Genomic DNA, 18,997 nt, shown 5'->3' on the forward strand with positions numbered 1-18,997 from the left:
AAGATAAAGGATATCTTGGGCAGTAATGTCATTGACCACACTTGAGCAATTTACTTAAATTATTAACTTTTATCATAAATACATAATTAAAATTCTACCCACAGACATATTTACAAACAAATTGTATTTCTCTCTTCTATATGCAAGACTTTGGCCCTGTGTATGACTGATGGACATTTTCAGACGCATCAAAATTAAGTTTGTCCAGGAAATCCAGATTTGTGCAATCTCACAATCCTAGATAAATCAAGTGGTTTGCTTTCATTTATTTCCTCTCTTATTTGCAACTTCATTTATTCACTGAACAAATACTGATAGCTAATTATGTGCCAAGCCCTTTGCTGTTCTAAGTGTGGCCAAGAAAATAATGGACTGGAATAGGAAGGGAGTAATTTCTGGCACTTCTGTGTCCCTCTGGCTGTCCTGCTCATTTAGGGCTGCTAGACTGACCCTCGCTCTGACAGGACTTCTTACTCCAGATCAGACAGCTCATTTTTCCCCCAAAGATACCACTAAACAAGTTTCCTGAGCTCTGATTCAGTTGAACCTCCCTCTCTAGAAAGCTGCAATGGCTCCCTCTTTCCTGTAGGAAACTTGAGACTCCCTAAGCTTGTGTAAGTGTCAGTTCTCACAGGGCCGAAGCTCACCCCTCTAGTCCTGACCTCTCACTATCACGACCATGAATGAAAGCTTCCAGAAGCTGGTGCTGTGCACTGCCATGCTTAGGTGCATGAAGTGGTTCTGCCACTGGACCTTTGCTGAGAACACTTCCTTTTGACATCCCAAGTAAAATGACTCCTAATAAAAGCTCTGTATATTGAGTGCTTACTACATTCCATGCATCCTGGTAAGCACTTCATGTACATGATCTAATTAGCACTTACTGATAACCCCGGGAGCTGGGCATTAAGCCCAGATATAGAATCTTAATAACTGATGCCTCCCATGATTATCCCAGCTGAAAAATGATCCCTCCTCTGTCTATATCCTTACATAGCATTCACACTTTATATTACAGATCATTGCATCTTCTTATTTTTCCTATCAGATTTTGTATTCCTTATGATTAAGTCTTGTTGTGTGCAACTTTGTGCTTGAGGAATCTTGCACCTCAGTAAGTCTGAGAACATTTTTCTTAGTTTCTAATTATATTTTATTTCAGTCACTGATCACAACAAAATTTGTGGGCAAAAGCTGTGTGAAGGGTTAATATATTTTGTTTATGTTATGTTGTTGTGAGGTATACATTTTCTGAACCTGTATTCTTGTGAATTTGTGAATTTTTGTGAGTAGATAATGTGTGTGTTCACACACAAGGGCACACGGGCACAGGTGCACCAACAGGGCTGTTGTTTCTGGAAGTGCAGGAGCTGACACGTTTGTATCTCATTACACATTGGCTGCGTCCTTGGTTCTAAGCTAACTCATAATGTACATCCATATATTTGTAGGAAGAGTAGCTCTCCAAACATGCAGGCTTTGTGCTCCCTCTCTCCTTCTGGTCTCCATACCTCTGCCCCATATATCCCAGTCTGCCTGCTGATGGAACAACCTGTCACAGGAATGCTGTGAGCAAGCATAGGGCCCGTGTCAGAACACTGTAAGGTAATGGCACTAACTGTCAGAGCCAGTCTTTTGTCCCTAATGCATAGAATTTGATGTGCTCATCTTATTATATATATATATATATATATATATATATGCTGCAAATCACACAAGCTCCTGAATAGATGTAATTCATAGTTAATGGGAATCAATTCTGCCCAAAGGAATCTCAGGTTTGGAGGTAAAACCTCTCAGTTTCAGGATCTTTGCTTCACTGCATTAGGACATTTCAGCATTTTAGGTAGCACTCAGTCTGTTCTTGGGCTTTTAGTGAAAAAGCATCTTTTAGACATACATTCTACAAGACACAGCATCCTTTTAAATGTAATGGGTACATTATAGTAATCCTGCTTTTCCTGACGATTGCTTACGTAAAAGCTCATCCTCTGCTATACATAGATATAAATTTATATTCATGAAAGCATTCTTGCGTATATTATATTTTAAGCCAAGTGAACAAACTCACAAATCCGATGTTGGTCATGAGCCAAAGGCCAGCAGTTCTGTGATTTCAGAAAATAATCTGCTTATATAAGCATCCGCATAATTTTTTATGACTGTATCCTTAAGCTTGATCACTGACCCACATAGAAAATGAGATTAGCATGAAATAATTTATAGACCTTAGCTATAAATTCACTCAGGAAAAGAAAACAGACCAGAAATCCTGGTCCCCAGAACATCCGTCAGCCCTCTGCAGTTTATGATGAGGATTCATGGACAGTCTCTAACAGGGCTTTCCAACTTCAAAGAGCAGAAAGGTTCTGGCTATTTTGAGCCCTGAACATCCCCACACTTGTAATGCTACCCAAAGGAGCACATTTTAGTGTCATCTAACATGGGAGATGCCATCGGCAATTTTTAAATTATGCCTATGCATAAATAGCACATTTTCAAAAGGATCAGAGTGATATTCGATCTCACAACCAGGACATCCATAGAAAACTTTGCCACACAATCTCTTCTGAAAGGTGTGCAGTCTTCTCCTGATTAGATGATGGGTGTCTTTTAAACCATCTTCATTGTCATCATCATCATCATCATCATCACCATCATCAAATATCTATTGAGTGCCTATTATGGCACCATGATACTTCTCACTCACAGTATAAATGCTTCCAAGAACATCAAGGCAGTTGACACATTCTTAGTTCTCCCTGAGCCTCTCTCTCAAGCCATAATCTATTAAAGCTAGATTCTATGGACCCGGAACAGTGTCCTAATGGCCTTATTAAATTATTAGTTCCTAGAGGTATCTGAACACCTCAAAGCCTTGTGAAAGTGTTTTGAAAGGATTAAAAATGTAATGAGCAACCATAAATGACTTTTGGGCTGGGGCATAGTCTCTTTCATAACAATCTCTTACCTCATTCTTGTGGGATTTGGCAGAAACCATATGTGTGCAAAATCCCAGGCTGCACTAAGCGTTACACAGACCCAAGCTCCCTCCGGAAACACGTGAAGACAGTGCATGGCCCAGAGGCTCATGTCACCAAGAAGCAGCGAGGGGACATCCATCCTCGGCCCCCACCCCCGAGAGATTCCGGCAGCCATTCACAGTCCAGGTCGCCTGGCCGACCGACTCAGGGAGCCCTCGGTGAGCAGCAGGACCTCAGCAACACTACCTCAAAGCGGGAAGAATGCCTCCAGGTGAAAGCTGTCAAGGCGGAGAAGCCAATGGTATGTCATTCACTCGCCTTCTGACTTCACAGCAGGCCCATTTAAAAGAGCCAGGTAGGGTGCGTAAAGGGACAGGACTTCCTGGTCCTCACTGTGTCAGGCTGTCTCTGATCTGAGGAGGCGATGAGGGCAGTGACCCGTATTGCTTACTTGAAGTTGATCAGCCCAGAAAAAGAGTTCCCAGGTTTCCTAACTGATTTTTAAAATCCCTCCCAGAACCATACCACTGTGCCATGGAAGGAAGAAAGACACGACTGTCTGTCTTTCCAGCGTGTCTTTAATGTCAAAAATCATTCATTGACTCTTCCTGTAAACATGCTTTCTGTCTTCTTTGCCCTGGTGACCCCGAGGTAAATAGGCCATGGCCCATATTCTTTAGGAGTTTACAGTCCAGTGGGATAGATAGACTGAAAAACAAATACCGTGCAGTGTGATGGGGGCTTACACACAAGTCTGTGTAAAGAGGATTCAAGAGAGGGACAGACTGCCAGTCAGTCGGGGCAGAGGAAGCCATGGGACAGGAGTTCAGTGCTCCAGAGGGAAGAGCTGAGGAGGATGAGGAGGCAGAGGAGCACAGGGGTGGGAGGGGAACGGCATAGCAGGGGTGAGTTTTTATGGTTTTTTTTTTTTTTGTTCTTGTTTTTTGAGGAAACCACTCCAGTACCAGTCTAGAGACTGGGTAAACTGGAAACCACTTCTACATTTGGGCCTGAACCAGCGAGGCAGAGCACGAGAGAGGAATCGGGAAGATTCAGTAGGCAATCTTTGTGTTTGGAGACTAATAGGACATGTGGGCTCTGCTACTCTTTCAGTTTCTTTCAAACCTCAGTTCATGACTTCGCTTCATGAATGTGGTTTTATAAAACACCTAAAAATTTCAAAGACAACAAGAAAAATTAAAAGAGTAGATAGTAGAAGAGATTCAGCCCATCTGGCCATGCATAGAATGGATTTAATTGTGCAAATATATTGGGTTCTGGGCTGTCACTCTCTAACCTGTGAAGGAAGTGTACCAGAGAGAAGTTTCATGCTCAGACTCCCAGATGCATGGAAATGATGAGGCAAACAGATTTATACTTAAAGCCAGCATTTTCTTAAAATTAGAGCAGTCTATCGGATGGGCAGTCTATGAATACATGAGTGATGTCGCAGTACGTGTGGGCGGGAAATAATGCACGATCTTACCATTGGGAGGGTGAGAAGCTATGTTTTAATGACTTACTGAGTTTGTCTTTGAACTCTTAAGAGTCTTAGAGAGTGACATTAAGTCTAGCCAAAAATAACACAAATCGGCTATCCAGATTTATCATGATTTCTCAGTGGGTAGCTGTACTTTGCTTTAAAAAAGTATCTTAATAAGATGTTTATCCATTATGATTGACCACTGTATTTTAATCAGTTCATAAACTGTGTTTTATGTACTTTTTTGAAGGGGAGCACATGTCTATTCTTAAAATGAAGCCTACCTGTATAATAATTGTATAGAACATTCCATAGTTTATCCTCAAGTGTTTAACAAAACAAAGAAAGTTAATTTGCAGTCTTAGATTATGTCATGAAACCGATGATTTATGTTCTTGGGATAGTTCAAGAACCCAGAATCTCTTCTACTTTTAGGGTACATTCCTAGCTCAAGAAAGTTGTCATTTTCTCTTCAAACACCCATTGTTTAAAAAGAAAATTGGTAAAAATAAAAATTACAGCGATTTGGCTCAGCAACATTGAGATGTCCCAATGTGTGGAATATTTTATAAAGTAATTCAGTCATATTAGGTTGGTGCCAAAGTAATTGCGGGTTTTGCCATTAAAAGTAATGACAAGACCCACAATTACTTTGGCACCAACCTAGAACCATAGGACTAAAAGAAACCATAGAGATCAGACTACGCCCGTATTTTGAGGAAGCTGAGGCTTAGTGAGGTTAGTAAATTAATTACATTTCCACAGCAGATACTATGTGTGTATATGCTCACACACATTTAAAAGTAGGTATCTTCATAGACATTTACTAATAAACATGAAATTTACATTTCTAGTTTTCTTTACAAACATGTCTTTGATTTGATCATCATGCTATAAATTAAATTCTTTCTTCTTTTTTCTTATTAATGCAACATCTCTTCTGTCTAATGCTCCTAAATGTCTTGTTCTCACTTCCTAAGGACAGTGGGTAATAAGGTGAGGGAATTTTGGCTTCTCTGTCCTTTTTGTTTTGTTTTCATTTTTTAACATTTACTTTTTTCTGTTAATTTTTCTTTAGTTTTTGTGGTTTTGTGATATCTTTGGTAGTGAACATTACTCAGATATGTTTCAAATATAGAAGCAATGTGTTTTGAACATTCAGCATGTGAAAAATGTGGAGTTAGTTGGTGAAATTCATCGTTCTATCTGTCTAGGTTTCCATAACAAATCACACTGGGGCCTACCAAGCAGATGTTCTGAAAGACTCATTATTGTACTGACTAATGCATATTCATCCTTAGACCAGATGTGCACCACCTTCTTTGAGGAAGATCTGGCTTCATTTGTTGTTAGCAATGTAATCTCTATTTAAATGTGGACACTCATTGAAGCAATTTCCTAATTGTGAGTGCATTTGTGCCTTATTTGAAGTGTGTCTGCCTGTGTGTTTGCACAAATGCACAGGTTCATGTCTGCACACATTCTGATTTGACAGTCCAGGAGTAAAAGACATCCAAAACTCTGGAAACAAATACCTCAGGAAGGAGCAGGTGGTCTGGCACTCCAGCACTCTGCTGAGGCCAAAAATTAAGCAAGGCTTCACATACTCATGATCAAATTTGTATATCTTATTTGGCTCTGCTTGGTTGCCCGGGACAAATTTAGTGTACCATGCGGCACTCACTTAGAAAGTGTTCATTTGCTTGGGTGTATGTACCATGATAGCAGAAGTGAAAGGGTTCCACTGCGAAGAGCCCTTCCTGGTGGCACTGTGCATTCCACCTGAGACTACAGTACTCTGTAACCGAGTGAGTGTAGTTATCTCTCCCTAAAGCACTCTCCCTTTCGGCTGCTGTCTGTGTTTATACTAACACTGGTGAAGGCGCTGCAGACGCATGGAAGTAGCCGGCCTAGGAGTCCAGGCTAGTTGCACCATTCACTTTGTGACTTTGGGCAGTCACTAAACTTCTCTGAACATCACTTTTCTTATCTGTACAAAAAGGATTCAACTGTTTATCAACCAGGACACCGCTGGAACTTCAGATAGAACAATTCTGTGCTGTGTGACTGTCCTGTGCATTGTAGGCCATTTTATATAGTAATCCCCAGATATTGGGGCACCAGGCTTTCCACCCTGAATTTCCAGGAGCCCTGGGAACAAGAGGAGGCAGTACTTTCCCTGATTGAGGACCGGTGGACTAGATTAAGATTCCATTGTTTGCAGCATTGTCTTACAGAGTCTACTCGGTTGGAGTTAGGGAATCATTTCCTAATCCTCCTAGTGAACTATTAGGGAGTACACTAAGGAGAGCAGTGAAATCATTCTACAGACTGATGATGGCTGTGATCTGCAGCCTTTCTTTCTTTCTTTCTGGGTATAGCACAAGCTAAGTGATTGAAGTTTTACCTCTCTCAACTGCTTTTACTGACACCTTGGTTGAGGTTCTACAAAAGCAAGAAAATGTGGAAGGAGGGAGGAGAGGTTACAAAGAGCTTGGCTAACCAGCCCTGAACAGCCTAGAGGGGCTCTTGTTGGAGGAGGTAATGTGTGCTGATGGCACATATCTTACATTTATGTTTCAGCTGAGCAAAATGAACATCAAGACTAAAACCACCTGGGATCATAATAATTGCTAACACCCTGTGAGCCAATTGCTATTGTCCAGGTCTTTTTATACTTGTGTGCTCTCTGGGCTTCACACTTAATTCCTCACAACAATCCCTGAAATAAATAGTCCCTGTTTTATAGATAAGGAAACTGAGGTTTAGAGTGGCTGAGTAATGTGCCCAAAGAATAAAGTGGTGGAGATGGGATTGGAATCGAGGAAGTGTGTTTGCAAAGTTGGTGATTGGGGCAGGATTCCATGGCTGATACCATGCCAGTCACACTGCAGCTAGCATTCTCTGCTGTCCATTGCCTCCCATTGCCCATCAGCCTGGTGATCCATCCGTCATTTTGGCCAAAAGTGGCCAGCTCCATTCACCAGAACATAGTTTTTCTTCTCATTCAACCAACCGATGATCTTGAAGATCTTGATATGCATGAGCTCTCATTATTGGCTCCCTTTCCTTGACCCTCCCTGGTGACATTTCTTTCCTTTCCACTTGACCCCAACAGACATCTCAGCCAAGCCCTGGTGGTCAGTCTTCATGCAGCAGCCAACAGTCCCCCATCAGCAACTATTCCAACAGTGGGCTCGAGCTTCCTCTGACCGATGGAGGTAGTATAGGAGACCTCAGTGCCATCGATGAAACCCCAGTCATGGACTCGACCATTTCCACTGCAACCACAGCCCTTGCTTTGCAAGCCAGGAGAAACCCGACAGGGACCAAATGGATGGAGCACGTAAAACTAGAGAGGCTAAAACAAGTGAATGGAATGTTTCCGCGACTGAACCCCATTCTACCCCCTAAAGCCCCTGCAGTCTCTCCTCTCATAGGAAATGGTGAGTTCTACATCAGACCATGCATCTGCTCAGGGGTTTTTTTCTGTTCTTTTAAATGCAGACCCTCAGTTTTATGTTTGCTAGTTTCTCCACCAGTCCTAAAATGATGCTGTAACCATCCGTTAATGTTGAGCCCATTCAAATTGCCTTTTTGGATTGTCCATATTTTAAAAACAGCTAGGAACAGGATAATATTGAGAAAAAAATGTGACTGTGCATGACTCATATTCTGATGGTGAAATCATAACTGTTAGATTAGGGTAAGGGAATGCCAGCAGTGGAGGCATCTGTGGTTGGAACTCTGTCTCTGGTTTCCAAAATTTAAAACCAGGAGGTTAGCAGCCACTTTTATTTATATTTACCCAGTTCAAGGAAAGTCAGAAATCCCTCCCCATTGTCAGTCCCTAGGTCAGTTTGCACTTCTGAAATTACACTTCTGAGAGCACCTAAGGGTTGAAGCTCTTCCCTGCACCAACACAGGTGTTACCTGTTGATAGGATGTGGCATTAACAGGATGCCCTGAGCGTGAATGTGAAACTCGTGGAATACCTTTGCCTGGGGACTTGCCTGGAACTCAAGCGTTGTGTACCATCACAAGATTCTTTTTGTCCTTGCACAGCGCTTGGGGAGGGGCTTCAGTGAATCGATAGAGTTGTTATTGTTTTGTTTAAGCCAGGCATCAGCAAACTACAGCCTACGGCCATCTCCAGCCGCCCCTGTTTTTGTAAAGGAAGCTTCATGGGCACCCCGCCACGCTTGCTTGCTCACTGCTCTCTGTGGCCCTGTTGGGGCTACACTGCAGAGCTGAGTAGTTGTGAGGCAGGCAGTGTGGGCTGGGACACCGGAAATAGTTCCTAGCTGGCCCTTTACAGAAAAGGGTTGCTCATGCCTGGTATAAGTCATGCTGGAAGGGAATTCATCTCCGCATGGTCTCTCCCTTTCTCTGTCTCCAGGCACACAGTCCAACAACACCTGCAGCTTGGGTGGGCCCATGACGCTTCTCCCGGGCAGAAGCGACCTCTCTGGGGTGGACGTCACTATGCTGAACATGCTCAACAGGAGGGACAGCAGCGCCAGCACCATCAGCTCGGCCTACCTGAGCAGCCGCCGCTCCTCAGGGATCTCGCCCTGCTTCTCCAGCCGCCGCTCCAGCGAGGCGTCACAGGCCGAGGGCCGGCCGCAGAACGTGAGCGTGGCTGACTCCTATGACCCCATCTCCACCGACGCCTCGCGCCGCTCCAGCGAAGCCAGCCAGAGCGACGGCCTGCCCAGCCTGCTCAGCCTCACGCCCGCCCAGCAGTACCGCCTCAAGGCCAAGTACGCAGCTGCCACAGGAGGGCCGCCGCCCACCCCCCTGCCCAACATGGAGAGGATGAGCCTGAAGACGCGCCTGGCGCTGCTCGGGGACGCCCTCGAGCCTGGCGTGGCCCTGCCTCCAGTTCATGCCCCGAGGAGGTGCAGCGACGGGGGAGCCCACAGCTACGGGCGGCGCCACCTGCAGCCGCACGATGCGCCGGGCCACGGCGTGAGGAGGGCCAGCGACCCCGTGCGGACTGGCTCCGAGGGCCTGGGCCTGGCCCTGCCTCGCGTGCCGCGCTTCAGCAGCCTCAGCAGCTGCAACCCCCCAGCGATGGCCACGTCCGCGGAGAAGCGCAGCCTCGTGCTTCAGAATTACACGCGGCCCGAGGGCGGCCAGTCCCGAAACTTCCACTCGTCCCCCTGTCCTCCCAGCATCACCGAGAACGTCACCCTGGAGTCCCTGACCATGGACGCTGATGCCAACCTGAATGATGAGGATTTCCTGCCGGACGACGTGGTGCAGTATTTAAATTCCCAGAACCAAGCAGGGTACGAGCAGCACTTCCCCAGCGCCCTCCCGGCTGAGAGCAAAGTGCCCCACGGGCCCAGTGACTTTGACGCGCCCGGGCTGCCAGACAGCCACGCTGGCCAGCAGTTCCATGCCCTCGAGCAGCCCTGCCCCGAGGGCAGCAAAACCGACCTGCCCATTCAGTGGAACGAAGTCAGCTCCGGAAGCGCCGACCTGTCCTCCTCCAAGCTCAAGTGTGGCCCGCGGCCCGCTGTGCCGCAGACTCGCGCCTTTGGGTTCTGCAACGGCATGGTTGTCCACCCGCAGAACCCCTTGAGGAGCGGGCCTGCTGGGGGCTATCAGACCCTCGGGGAGAACAGCAACCCCTACGGTGCCCCAGAGCACTTGATGCTCCACAACAGCCCCGGAAGTGGCACCAGTGGAAACGCCTTCCATGAACAGCCCTGTAAGGCCCCGCAGTATGGGAACTGTCTCAACAGGCAGCCAGTGGTTCCTGGTGCACTCGACGGTGCCTGTGGTGCCGGGATTCAAGTCTCAAAGCTGAAGAGCACCCCCATACAAGGGAGCGGGGGCCAGCTGAATTTCGGCCTGCCGGTAGCGCCAAATGAGTCAGCTGGCAGCATGGTGAATGGCATGCAGACCCAGGACCCAGTGGGACAGGGGTACCTGGCTCACCAGCTCCTCGGCGACAGCATGCAGCACCCGGGGGCAGGCCGCCCCGGTCAGCAGATGCTTGGGCAGATTAGTGCTACCTCACACATCAACATCTATCAAGGGCCAGAGAGCTGCCTGCCAGGGGCTCACGGCATGGGCAGCCAGCCGTCAAGCTTGGCAGTTGTCAGGGGCTACCAGCCATGTGCCAGCTTTGGGGGCAGCAGGCGCCAGGCTATGCCAAGGGACAGCCTTGCTCTGCAGTCAGGACAGCTCAGTGACACAAGTCAGACCTGCAGGGTGAATGGCATCAAGATGGAGATGAAAGGGCAGCCCCATCCGCTGTGCTCTAATCCGCAGAATTACTCTGGTCAGTTCTATGACCAAACCGTGGGCTTCAGTCAGCAAGACACAAAAGCTGGTTCATTCTCTATTTCAGATGCCAGCTGCCTGCTACAGGGGACCAGCGCCAAAAACTCTGAGTTACTTTCCCCAGGTGCTAATCAGGTGACAAGCACAGTGGACAGCCTCGACAGCCATGACCTGGAAGGGGTACAGATTGACTTCGATGCCATCATAGACGATGGGGACCACTCCAGTCTGATGTCGGGGGCCCTGAGCCCGAGTATCATTCAGAACCTTTCCCATAGCTCCTCCCGCCTCACCACGCCTCGGGCGTCCCTCCCTTTCCCAGCGCTGTCCATGAGCACCACCAACATGGCTATCGGGGACATGAGTTCTTTGCTGACCTCCCTAGCGGAAGAAAGCAAATTCCTTGCAGTTATGCAGTAGGCTTTAGGGAAAAAAGGACTGCAACCAACGTAAATCAATAGGAGTTGAAGAGATTAAACTGACTTTGTTTTGGCTGTTTTTTTAGTTCTGTATGTATTTTAGCAATCTCATCTCACCTAACTGAGATGTGTTTCAAATATATTCCTTTTATGGAAAAGGACTCTGAAAAACCCTAAAGTATTCTAGGGAGAAACTGTCTTCCATTTCAGTTTTGAATCAGTATTGTTACACTCAAACCACCCTCTTTTTAAAAAAAAAAAAAAACTGTAAGCCCCGCCCCCTTTTAGTAAACCGATGTAAATGTGTGATGTGCATATTCTTCTTTCTTTTAGAAGAGCAGTCAAATTAAAGGATTTGACATGTTTTGCTGTTGCTCAAAGGAAATAGGAGTTGGTGTGCTTGTGACCAAGGGGTTACACTTCCAGCTTTTAAAATTCTGCTTTACATGTGCTCAGTGTTTTGTTTTGTGTTTTGGTTTCTGTTTTTTATTTTAATTCCCACATTGGGCACAAGAATCAGAATATGGATAGCTAGTTTAAGAAACTTTTGTGGGTGCACTGTAGCGTAGATGACAGAATATTGATGTTCTCCCCATCTCCAATTCAGTTCAGGGCATACTTTCCACAGTTACACAGAAATGGGAACGTGGGGCTCTTGTAAATGAAATAGGCGCTCACAATTTTGGTTTGCAGCTCTTCATGTCTGTAAGTGTGCTTTGGGGGAGGCTACGTCTGTATGGTCGGTTCTCAGTTATCACATTTGCCTCTCCTCCCACTACCTTCATGAACATTCAGTGCAGTTTCGCACGGGCAGTTGGTGACACTCAGCCACATTGCTACTTTTATCTGTTCTGGTAAGAAGTTAGATAGATGGTAGATTGAAGCAATTGGGTAGAATTAGTTAGGGGAACATTTATGGGTTGCTGTGTTTGTTGATTAGTTCCATCTCTTTCCCATTTTAACTGAGAATTGATTATATATAGCTCTAAGTATATAGGTATTTAAACAACCCCACAAGCGGCTGTATCAGTAACATTTATTAATTCCACTGTAGTGAAGGAGGATTTCCATTCTAAATACCTTATTTTGAGGGATTTATAAAACTTAGTTGTAAAAGAGAAAGCCCACATAGTGGGAATAAATTGCTTCAGCCATTTTTAGTATTTGAGAGCACTAGGGAAGATGTTTAGTAGCTGTGTGGATCCCTTTTTTCACACCCTGTCTATTGAATGCTGCATCCATTCAGGAAGTTAAGTGTTATATGCAGTTAGTCCTTAATGTGGACTGGATCTGTACTTTTGTTTTGGATTAAAACATTTAAAGATTTTTGAAGTGCAGCTACTCCCCACGTGCATCTGATACACATCAAAGTCATACTGTGTGTGCACAAAGAGTACATGGATTTTCCAGCATATTGCTTTAAAAAATTATATAAACTGTTAAAATATTAACACCTCAGGCTACCTGCTGTATTCTGTCCCATTGACCCCTGGAATTGGATTTATTGCAAGTGATTGATAATTCAATTATGTGGCTTTTCCCCTTTAATCCTGCCATTTAAATTACAGTAGAAAGACAAAATCAAGTAAAATAAAGTGTTAGATAATAGAAAGAGTGTTAGGACCAGCCCACTTTTCTCATGTTTATGTTCTTTCATTTGGACCAAGAATCTCCACATGGAGGTTGATTTTCCACTGGGGACTTTGGCTAAGACTATTGGGTTTGCTTTCAACTAGATGTTCTTGAGACAAGCAGAGGGATGCTGCAATTCCCCCTTCCATGCCTGCTGTCCTCCCCCATGTAAGTCTTCTTTGAAATTAAAGGATGTGTCTCCTTTGGAACAGCCCCACAACAAAAGAGAACTACTGATCTGAGCATAGGAGAGTAGAGGCTCTACCACTTTTCAGCTGAAAAAGCAAGACTTTCTCTGTGTTTCTGAAACAGGGCATGATGTCACAGAATCAGAGATCCAGTCTCACTTTTCCACAAATCTCCAAATCTCTGGTCTTATCTTGTGTGCTCTAATGGTTTGGCTCAATCCCTTTCCAACTGTTATTTTCAAAGCATGGGGCCTGAGTGTTCTCCACTCTTCCTGAGAAAGGAGCTTGGGTGGAAGGGACCACACTGACCTCCTCCATCAGAGGGATCTTCCAGTAGTATTCTTGGATGCAACCCCCATTTCTCAGTTACCATCATTTCCTGTATCAGCTTTGTCCTTCGTGGAGGGATGCACAGTGATCTGGCCCACCACTGTTTTTATATTGTGCTTCTGCTCTTTCCTATGGTTTCAGGTTATTTTCTGGGTTTCCCCCATTCTTCCTCTTTTTTTTTTTTTCATGTTTGCTTTCCTTTCTACTGCTTTTAGATTTGCAGGAGATGCAAGTTTCAGCTCAATGTTTGCCTTCTCTCAATATGGAAATTTCAGAAGGACAGAGGAGAGGAGGGAGGGAAGAAGAAAGTATACTCCTCCAGAATTTCAGTGATCTGTCGTGGCAGTCCAGTGGAAGGAAGGTCTTTTGAGGTCACTTAGAAGTATCCTTTTGGGACATCCTTTTGGGATCTCTGTAGGCTAGGCATCTCATATCTTGAGACTCACCCCCAGCCTCCAAGCTTCTCTCCATTTCTCTAACCTATGCATTCAGAGCAAGAGGACCCCCTCACTAGTGTCACCATCCTGCCTTTTCTAAAACATGCAGGCTCACACATGGTACTCCTGCTTAATGTCTGTGTTAAACGTTTTCTAACAATTTTCATTTTATTTTTCTGAAAAAGTTAACCCCTCCCAACTCCTCACACATTGGCTCTTCCTCTTGAGCCACAAAGTTTTGATTCTTGCGATGTATGTGCCTTATTTTATGTTAATCTTGTCAATGAGAGGGACCAGTTGGTGTTGCCCAATCAGCACTCCAAGGCTGTGTGTGCACCAGCCAGAGAGTGCACGGTGGTAGCAGAGTTGAGGCTGTCTTGTATCCTGGTTTCCTGTGTTGTTTTGGACTGATAGGAGGATGTTCTCTTCTGACAAGTTACCCTTGTGTATCCTGAAGACGTGTAAAATAAAATACAAGTTGATTTTTTTCACCTTTTTTAGATTTTTTAAAAAATAAAATGTGTAATCCTTTTTTTAAAAGAAACACATGTAAATACATTTAAGTATTGTAGGCATAGTGTTCGGATGTGGCTGGCCCAGGCGTTCCTCGGACAAGCCTGCATTCCCCGTGATCATGCCCACCTCAAGCCCAGGGGCTGCAGCCCAGCCACAGATGAACTCTACCTTTGCTTTCAGAACCACTTAGTCCTTTTGTAACAAAGAAAAAGAAAATGTTTCTTACAATGTCAATAAAAAATTCTTTGTATGGAAATTTTTATTGGGTTGTTTATTAAATGCATAGTTGAATGGAAAGATTGCTTTCTTTGAAAACATCCAGAGCCTGTAGTTGGATCCAGACCCCTCACGTACAAGCTGAATGGACTTTTGCTGTGAGATCCAGATTCCTTAGCCCTAAACTGGAGAATAAGATGCAGGTACATACTTGCTCATGGTGTTGTGAGGGTGTGTACCCGGGAGGCACACCGTTGCAACAATTATTGTGTTTCTTTCTATTATTGCTTTCTAAATTCAATGAGGAAGGACGGTGATGGGGTTTAATGTCTAACAACTTAATTTGTCCCTCTTTTGTATGTTATCTTCTCATTTCAGAGATGCCCTACCACATGTCAACAGAAAATCTGACATGATAGAAGCCTACTTTATGTGGCTTTTAGTAACTGACCTCAGCCAGAATAAATTGTCTCCCGTGTTTTTCTTGTGTCAGTGTGCAATATTATTCTCCAGATTACCGTAAACCACTCCAAAAGCCTTCCCTTCCTCTTTCTAAGTAGTAGTACATGTCTTTTGAGCCATCAGCTGAGGATAATTGTTTCTGGGAAGGGCAGGAGTCCTGGCTGTGGGTATCTCAAGGCTACAAGGATGGATGCATGCATGTGTACACGGGCGCACACACGCACACATGCATGTATACACACAGAGGTGCAACAGCATGTGTTCCCAAGGCCTTATATCCTGTGGGGGATGTATGTTCCCTGTCCTCCAGCAGGGTTTCTTCGGCCATAGGGATGCTTCATGCTTTCCTGATTCTCAGGGAGAATTTCCTCCCATCCAATCCAAGATGCTTTGCTTTTGTAACTAGATCCCTTATATAAGGTATCCAAATGAATCCAGAAAAAAATAAGGAAAATATGAATTTATGCCCTGCCTCAGGTATAAACTGTCAGCTCACAAAGAGACGTGCCATGTACCAAATCAAAATAAAAGAAATGAGAGAAATGAGGCTAAGAGAAAGGAAACGTAGGGAAGGGACACCCCCAGGAACGAGGTGGGTGACATGGACTCCTTCAATCCACATGAGCCGGGGGTGGATGGGGCTCACAGCTTTGTTTGTAAAAATGCGTCTTGCACAGGAAATAGAAAGGAAGCAGAGTTTGAGGTAAAAAGGTGGAGCTACAATCTGTTATTTCATAAAGATCTCCTTTAAGTAATGTTGGGAATGTAAAGACATTATATCTTATCCAAACAAGAATATAATAGAATGCTAAAATGAGATGCAAAAATTTACCGACTGCCAGAATGTCTTATTTGTCCTTTTTTTCCCCCTCCCAGGTTCTCTACTTATTTTCTTGGCAGTCTTCCCTTTTGGTTTGACTTTAGAGTATATTTACTATTCCAAACATAATCTGAACACGTCTTTCCTTTCATATTAGCCTTTACTTTCTAAAATTTGATTTTACTAACATAGACTTTGTTTATGCCTTTTCTACCTAGTTATTCAAGCTCTTGACAATTTTTCAAAACAGTAATAGACTCTAAATTGTTTTTAGGCTTTTTTTTCTTCACATACATTTTGCGGCCAGCACTCACCCAGCAGAGCCATGGAAATTCCATTCTACAACTTTTCTTACCCGTCCCCAAATCTCAAACGTCACACACTGCTTCCACCTTTCCTCAGCACCCAGTGGTAGGTTATCATGACCCCTGCCTTCAGAGACCTTGTGCTGTCTGGGACATAGGGCAGTGATGACATGTTCCATTAATTCAACCTTGCTGCCTGATTATCTAATATGCCATTCATATTCTCTTATAGGGACTGGAGATGAGGAGATGAATAAAACACAGTTCATATCCATGAGCTCCCAGCCCAGTGGGGGAGGCAGACAGGGAAACAGGATGCAATGGCAACTCATAATGGAAGATGTTCAAGGGGAAGTTCAGATTGGGGCACTGTCCATCTGAAGTGCTTATCGCGGGGCTTCTTAGACATTCTACTACTGGCATTTGGGGCTGGATAATTCTTTGTTGTAGGGCACTGTCTTAAGTACTATAGAATGTTTAGTGGTGTCTCTGGCCAGTACCCACTAGATACCAGTAGCATTCCCCCACATAGTGACAGCTAAAAACATCTGCAGACATTGCCACATGTCCCGTGGCTGGGCAGGGGGGAGACATCGCTGCAGACTGAGAACTCCTGGTTTATGGAATGAAAATACAAGGAGAGATATTCTGCAGGCAGGGGCCCAGAGAGAGATCCAGTACACGCCCAGACTCGGCAGCCTTTAGTCTGCAGGTGACAGATGAAGAAAGGGTAAGAGTATCATTGCCAGGCACAGGGGTAGCAGGAGTAGAGGACTGAGGAAGAAATCTTGAGGATCGCTGGCCCCAGGGACCAAGAGACAAGAAGGCCTGCATAAGAAAGGGAGGAGGGGAGGGGATGGAGGGGAGGGGAGGGTGGGAGAGGCAGCAGAGAGGGTGTGCTCTAGAAACAGGGAAGCCGATTCTAAAAGGCCAGTACTGTCAAAAACAACATCCAGATCAAGTAAAACATGGACAGGAAAAGACAGGTTTTAAGAGTTAGGAGACCCTGGACGACCGCAGGGAAGCATTTTTCAGTGGCGTGGTTGGGAAAAGAAACCAGAACACAATAGATGAGAATTAAGTGGCACATGAAAAAAAGGGGAACGCAGTGGCCTCTTTTAAGCAACATACTGCATTTCACCTCCTCTGAGACGCCTTCCACAGTAAGACACATGGTACTCCATGTTCCCACTAAGAAAGAACACGCACTGCCCATTAAACTATGACATGGTGCTTTTCATCCTCTAACAGGCAAGCTCCGATTTTAGTAGTTACCAAATTGGAAAAAAAAAAATGCATACCTTGGAGAGTATGAAAGACATTATTTCCCAAGGAAAGGAAAGAGATAGTGGATGAAGGAGGGGTGGAGAGGAGGAAAGGTGGAACTTTTTTTGTAACTGTTCCTCTTTCTTCCTCTCTCTCTCCTCCTCCTCCATGCAAGAAGCTTGGCTGTGCTACTTGGCCAATAGGAAAGAGGCAGCAGAGTGGACAAGGTAGATGTTCCAGTGAACAGAGCCAGCATGGCAACTCCCTTGACCCATGAGATAGATACCTGTCCTGATTGATGAGGCAGAGGGTAAGGACCAGGGGAAGCTCCGATTGATGTGCTGGAATGGCCATAGGTCAAGCAACCCAGAGAATGCAAAGGTGACTTAGACCTGTGAAGACAAGACCATCTGGCAATGTGTCAGGAAGGCCGCTGAGCCTGACCTGGGCCTCTGAACTGAATGGGGAGTGAGGAAGTAGTTGGAAGGTGGAGCAGGAAGCATGAAGTACCCCATGAAGCAGCCCGAGGATCACGCGTCACTGCCCACTGTTGAGTTCCTGCAGGACCTGGGTTGAATAGACTGGGGGCAAGCCTCAGGGGTGGTGGGGGGAGATTATTTTGATCTTTTCAGGGAAAATAATTCTGTAAAACACCCTTTGGCAATGACAGGAGTGGCATGCAAGGAGGGTGCTGGAGAAGGACTGGAGGTGGTTGGGGTGCCCTCCGACTCTCGTGGGGCCCACAGCTGCTCTGCTGCTGGATTCCTCAAGTGGCCAGACCCCTCCCATTCTGCAAGTTCCTCCTCCCTCCCTGCAGGAAGAAAGCAGGAGAGTGGGCAAGGGAGGGGCTGCAGAGGTCAGGAATGATGCACTCTTCCCTCAGCTTCCTGCCAGCCCCCAGGAGGCCGGTTCCAGCCTGACCCCTGCAAAGGAAGACTGTGACCACAGAGGTGGGATGCTGGGGAGAACTGGGGCCAAGAAGCAGGACTTGCCATCACCAGCTCTTCACCAAGTAAGGAGGGAACTGTATGTGGAATTCCCCGTGAGCAGCGCATGGAACTAGTTTTTTTTCCTTTCACTCTACAGGAATATTGTAATGAAGTACCAGGCTAATTTCCTCACAGGTACCTCGACTTCCCACCCTGCCACAGCTCTGTGGGGCTCAGCTCACACTTCCCTCTTGCTCCTGGTTTCCCTTCTCCTACTTGAGACTTCCCAGCCTGTGGCTGAGAAGTGGCCTGGCAAGTCTGCTAACCCGACTAGAAGGAGCTCTGCGGTGCCGAAGAGCTGGCCAGCCTCACCCCAGGGCCCTCCGTTTAGAACCGAGGCTTGCTGTTAACTTGGGGAAGCATTTAGCATTCCTGGGTGGGGAATGTCCATGGATGGATTGGCTTTGCTCTCTTCCTGTGCTGCTTCGGCCTTTGTCCTCATACCCCATCTAAAGAAAGACCCTCTAGTCACTCCAGCTGGAAGAAGCTAAAACCTGATCACATCCCTACCTTTGAAAAAGATCCAGTTTTAGAATGCATGCTTCTGCGCCAGTGGTAGAAGGGACATCTCAGCAGTTACCTGCTTCTGTGTGCCTGTTCCTGAACTATTGAAATAAAACCCCCAAATATGCATTTGGTCATACGCGTGACCT

The 18,997-nt window shown here is 45.5% G+C and overlaps 1 protein-coding gene across 1 annotated transcript in view; it reads left to right on the top strand.

The window, feature by feature from the left end:
- GLI3 (GLI family zinc finger 3) overlaps positions 1–14,542 on the top strand; it is a 277,220-nt gene extending 262,678 nt beyond the window's left edge. Inside the window, exons 13-15 of the mRNA XM_063609636.1 lie at positions 2,995–3,285; positions 7,586–7,913; positions 8,867–14,542. Coding sequence (XP_063465706.1) covers positions 2,995–3,285; positions 7,586–7,913; positions 8,867–11,184 — 2,937 coding nt within the window. The 3' untranslated portion in view covers positions 11,185–14,542. The remainder of the gene's footprint in view (positions 1–2,994; positions 3,286–7,585; positions 7,914–8,866) is intronic.
- The last annotated feature ends 4,455 nt before the right edge of the window (positions 14,543–18,997 follow it).

Source organism: Symphalangus syndactylus, chromosome 9 (assembly GCF_028878055.3).
Source record: "Symphalangus syndactylus isolate Jambi chromosome 9, NHGRI_mSymSyn1-v2.1_pri, whole genome shotgun sequence".
Taxonomy (NCBI): Eukaryota; Metazoa; Chordata; class Mammalia; order Primates; family Hylobatidae; genus Symphalangus; species Symphalangus syndactylus.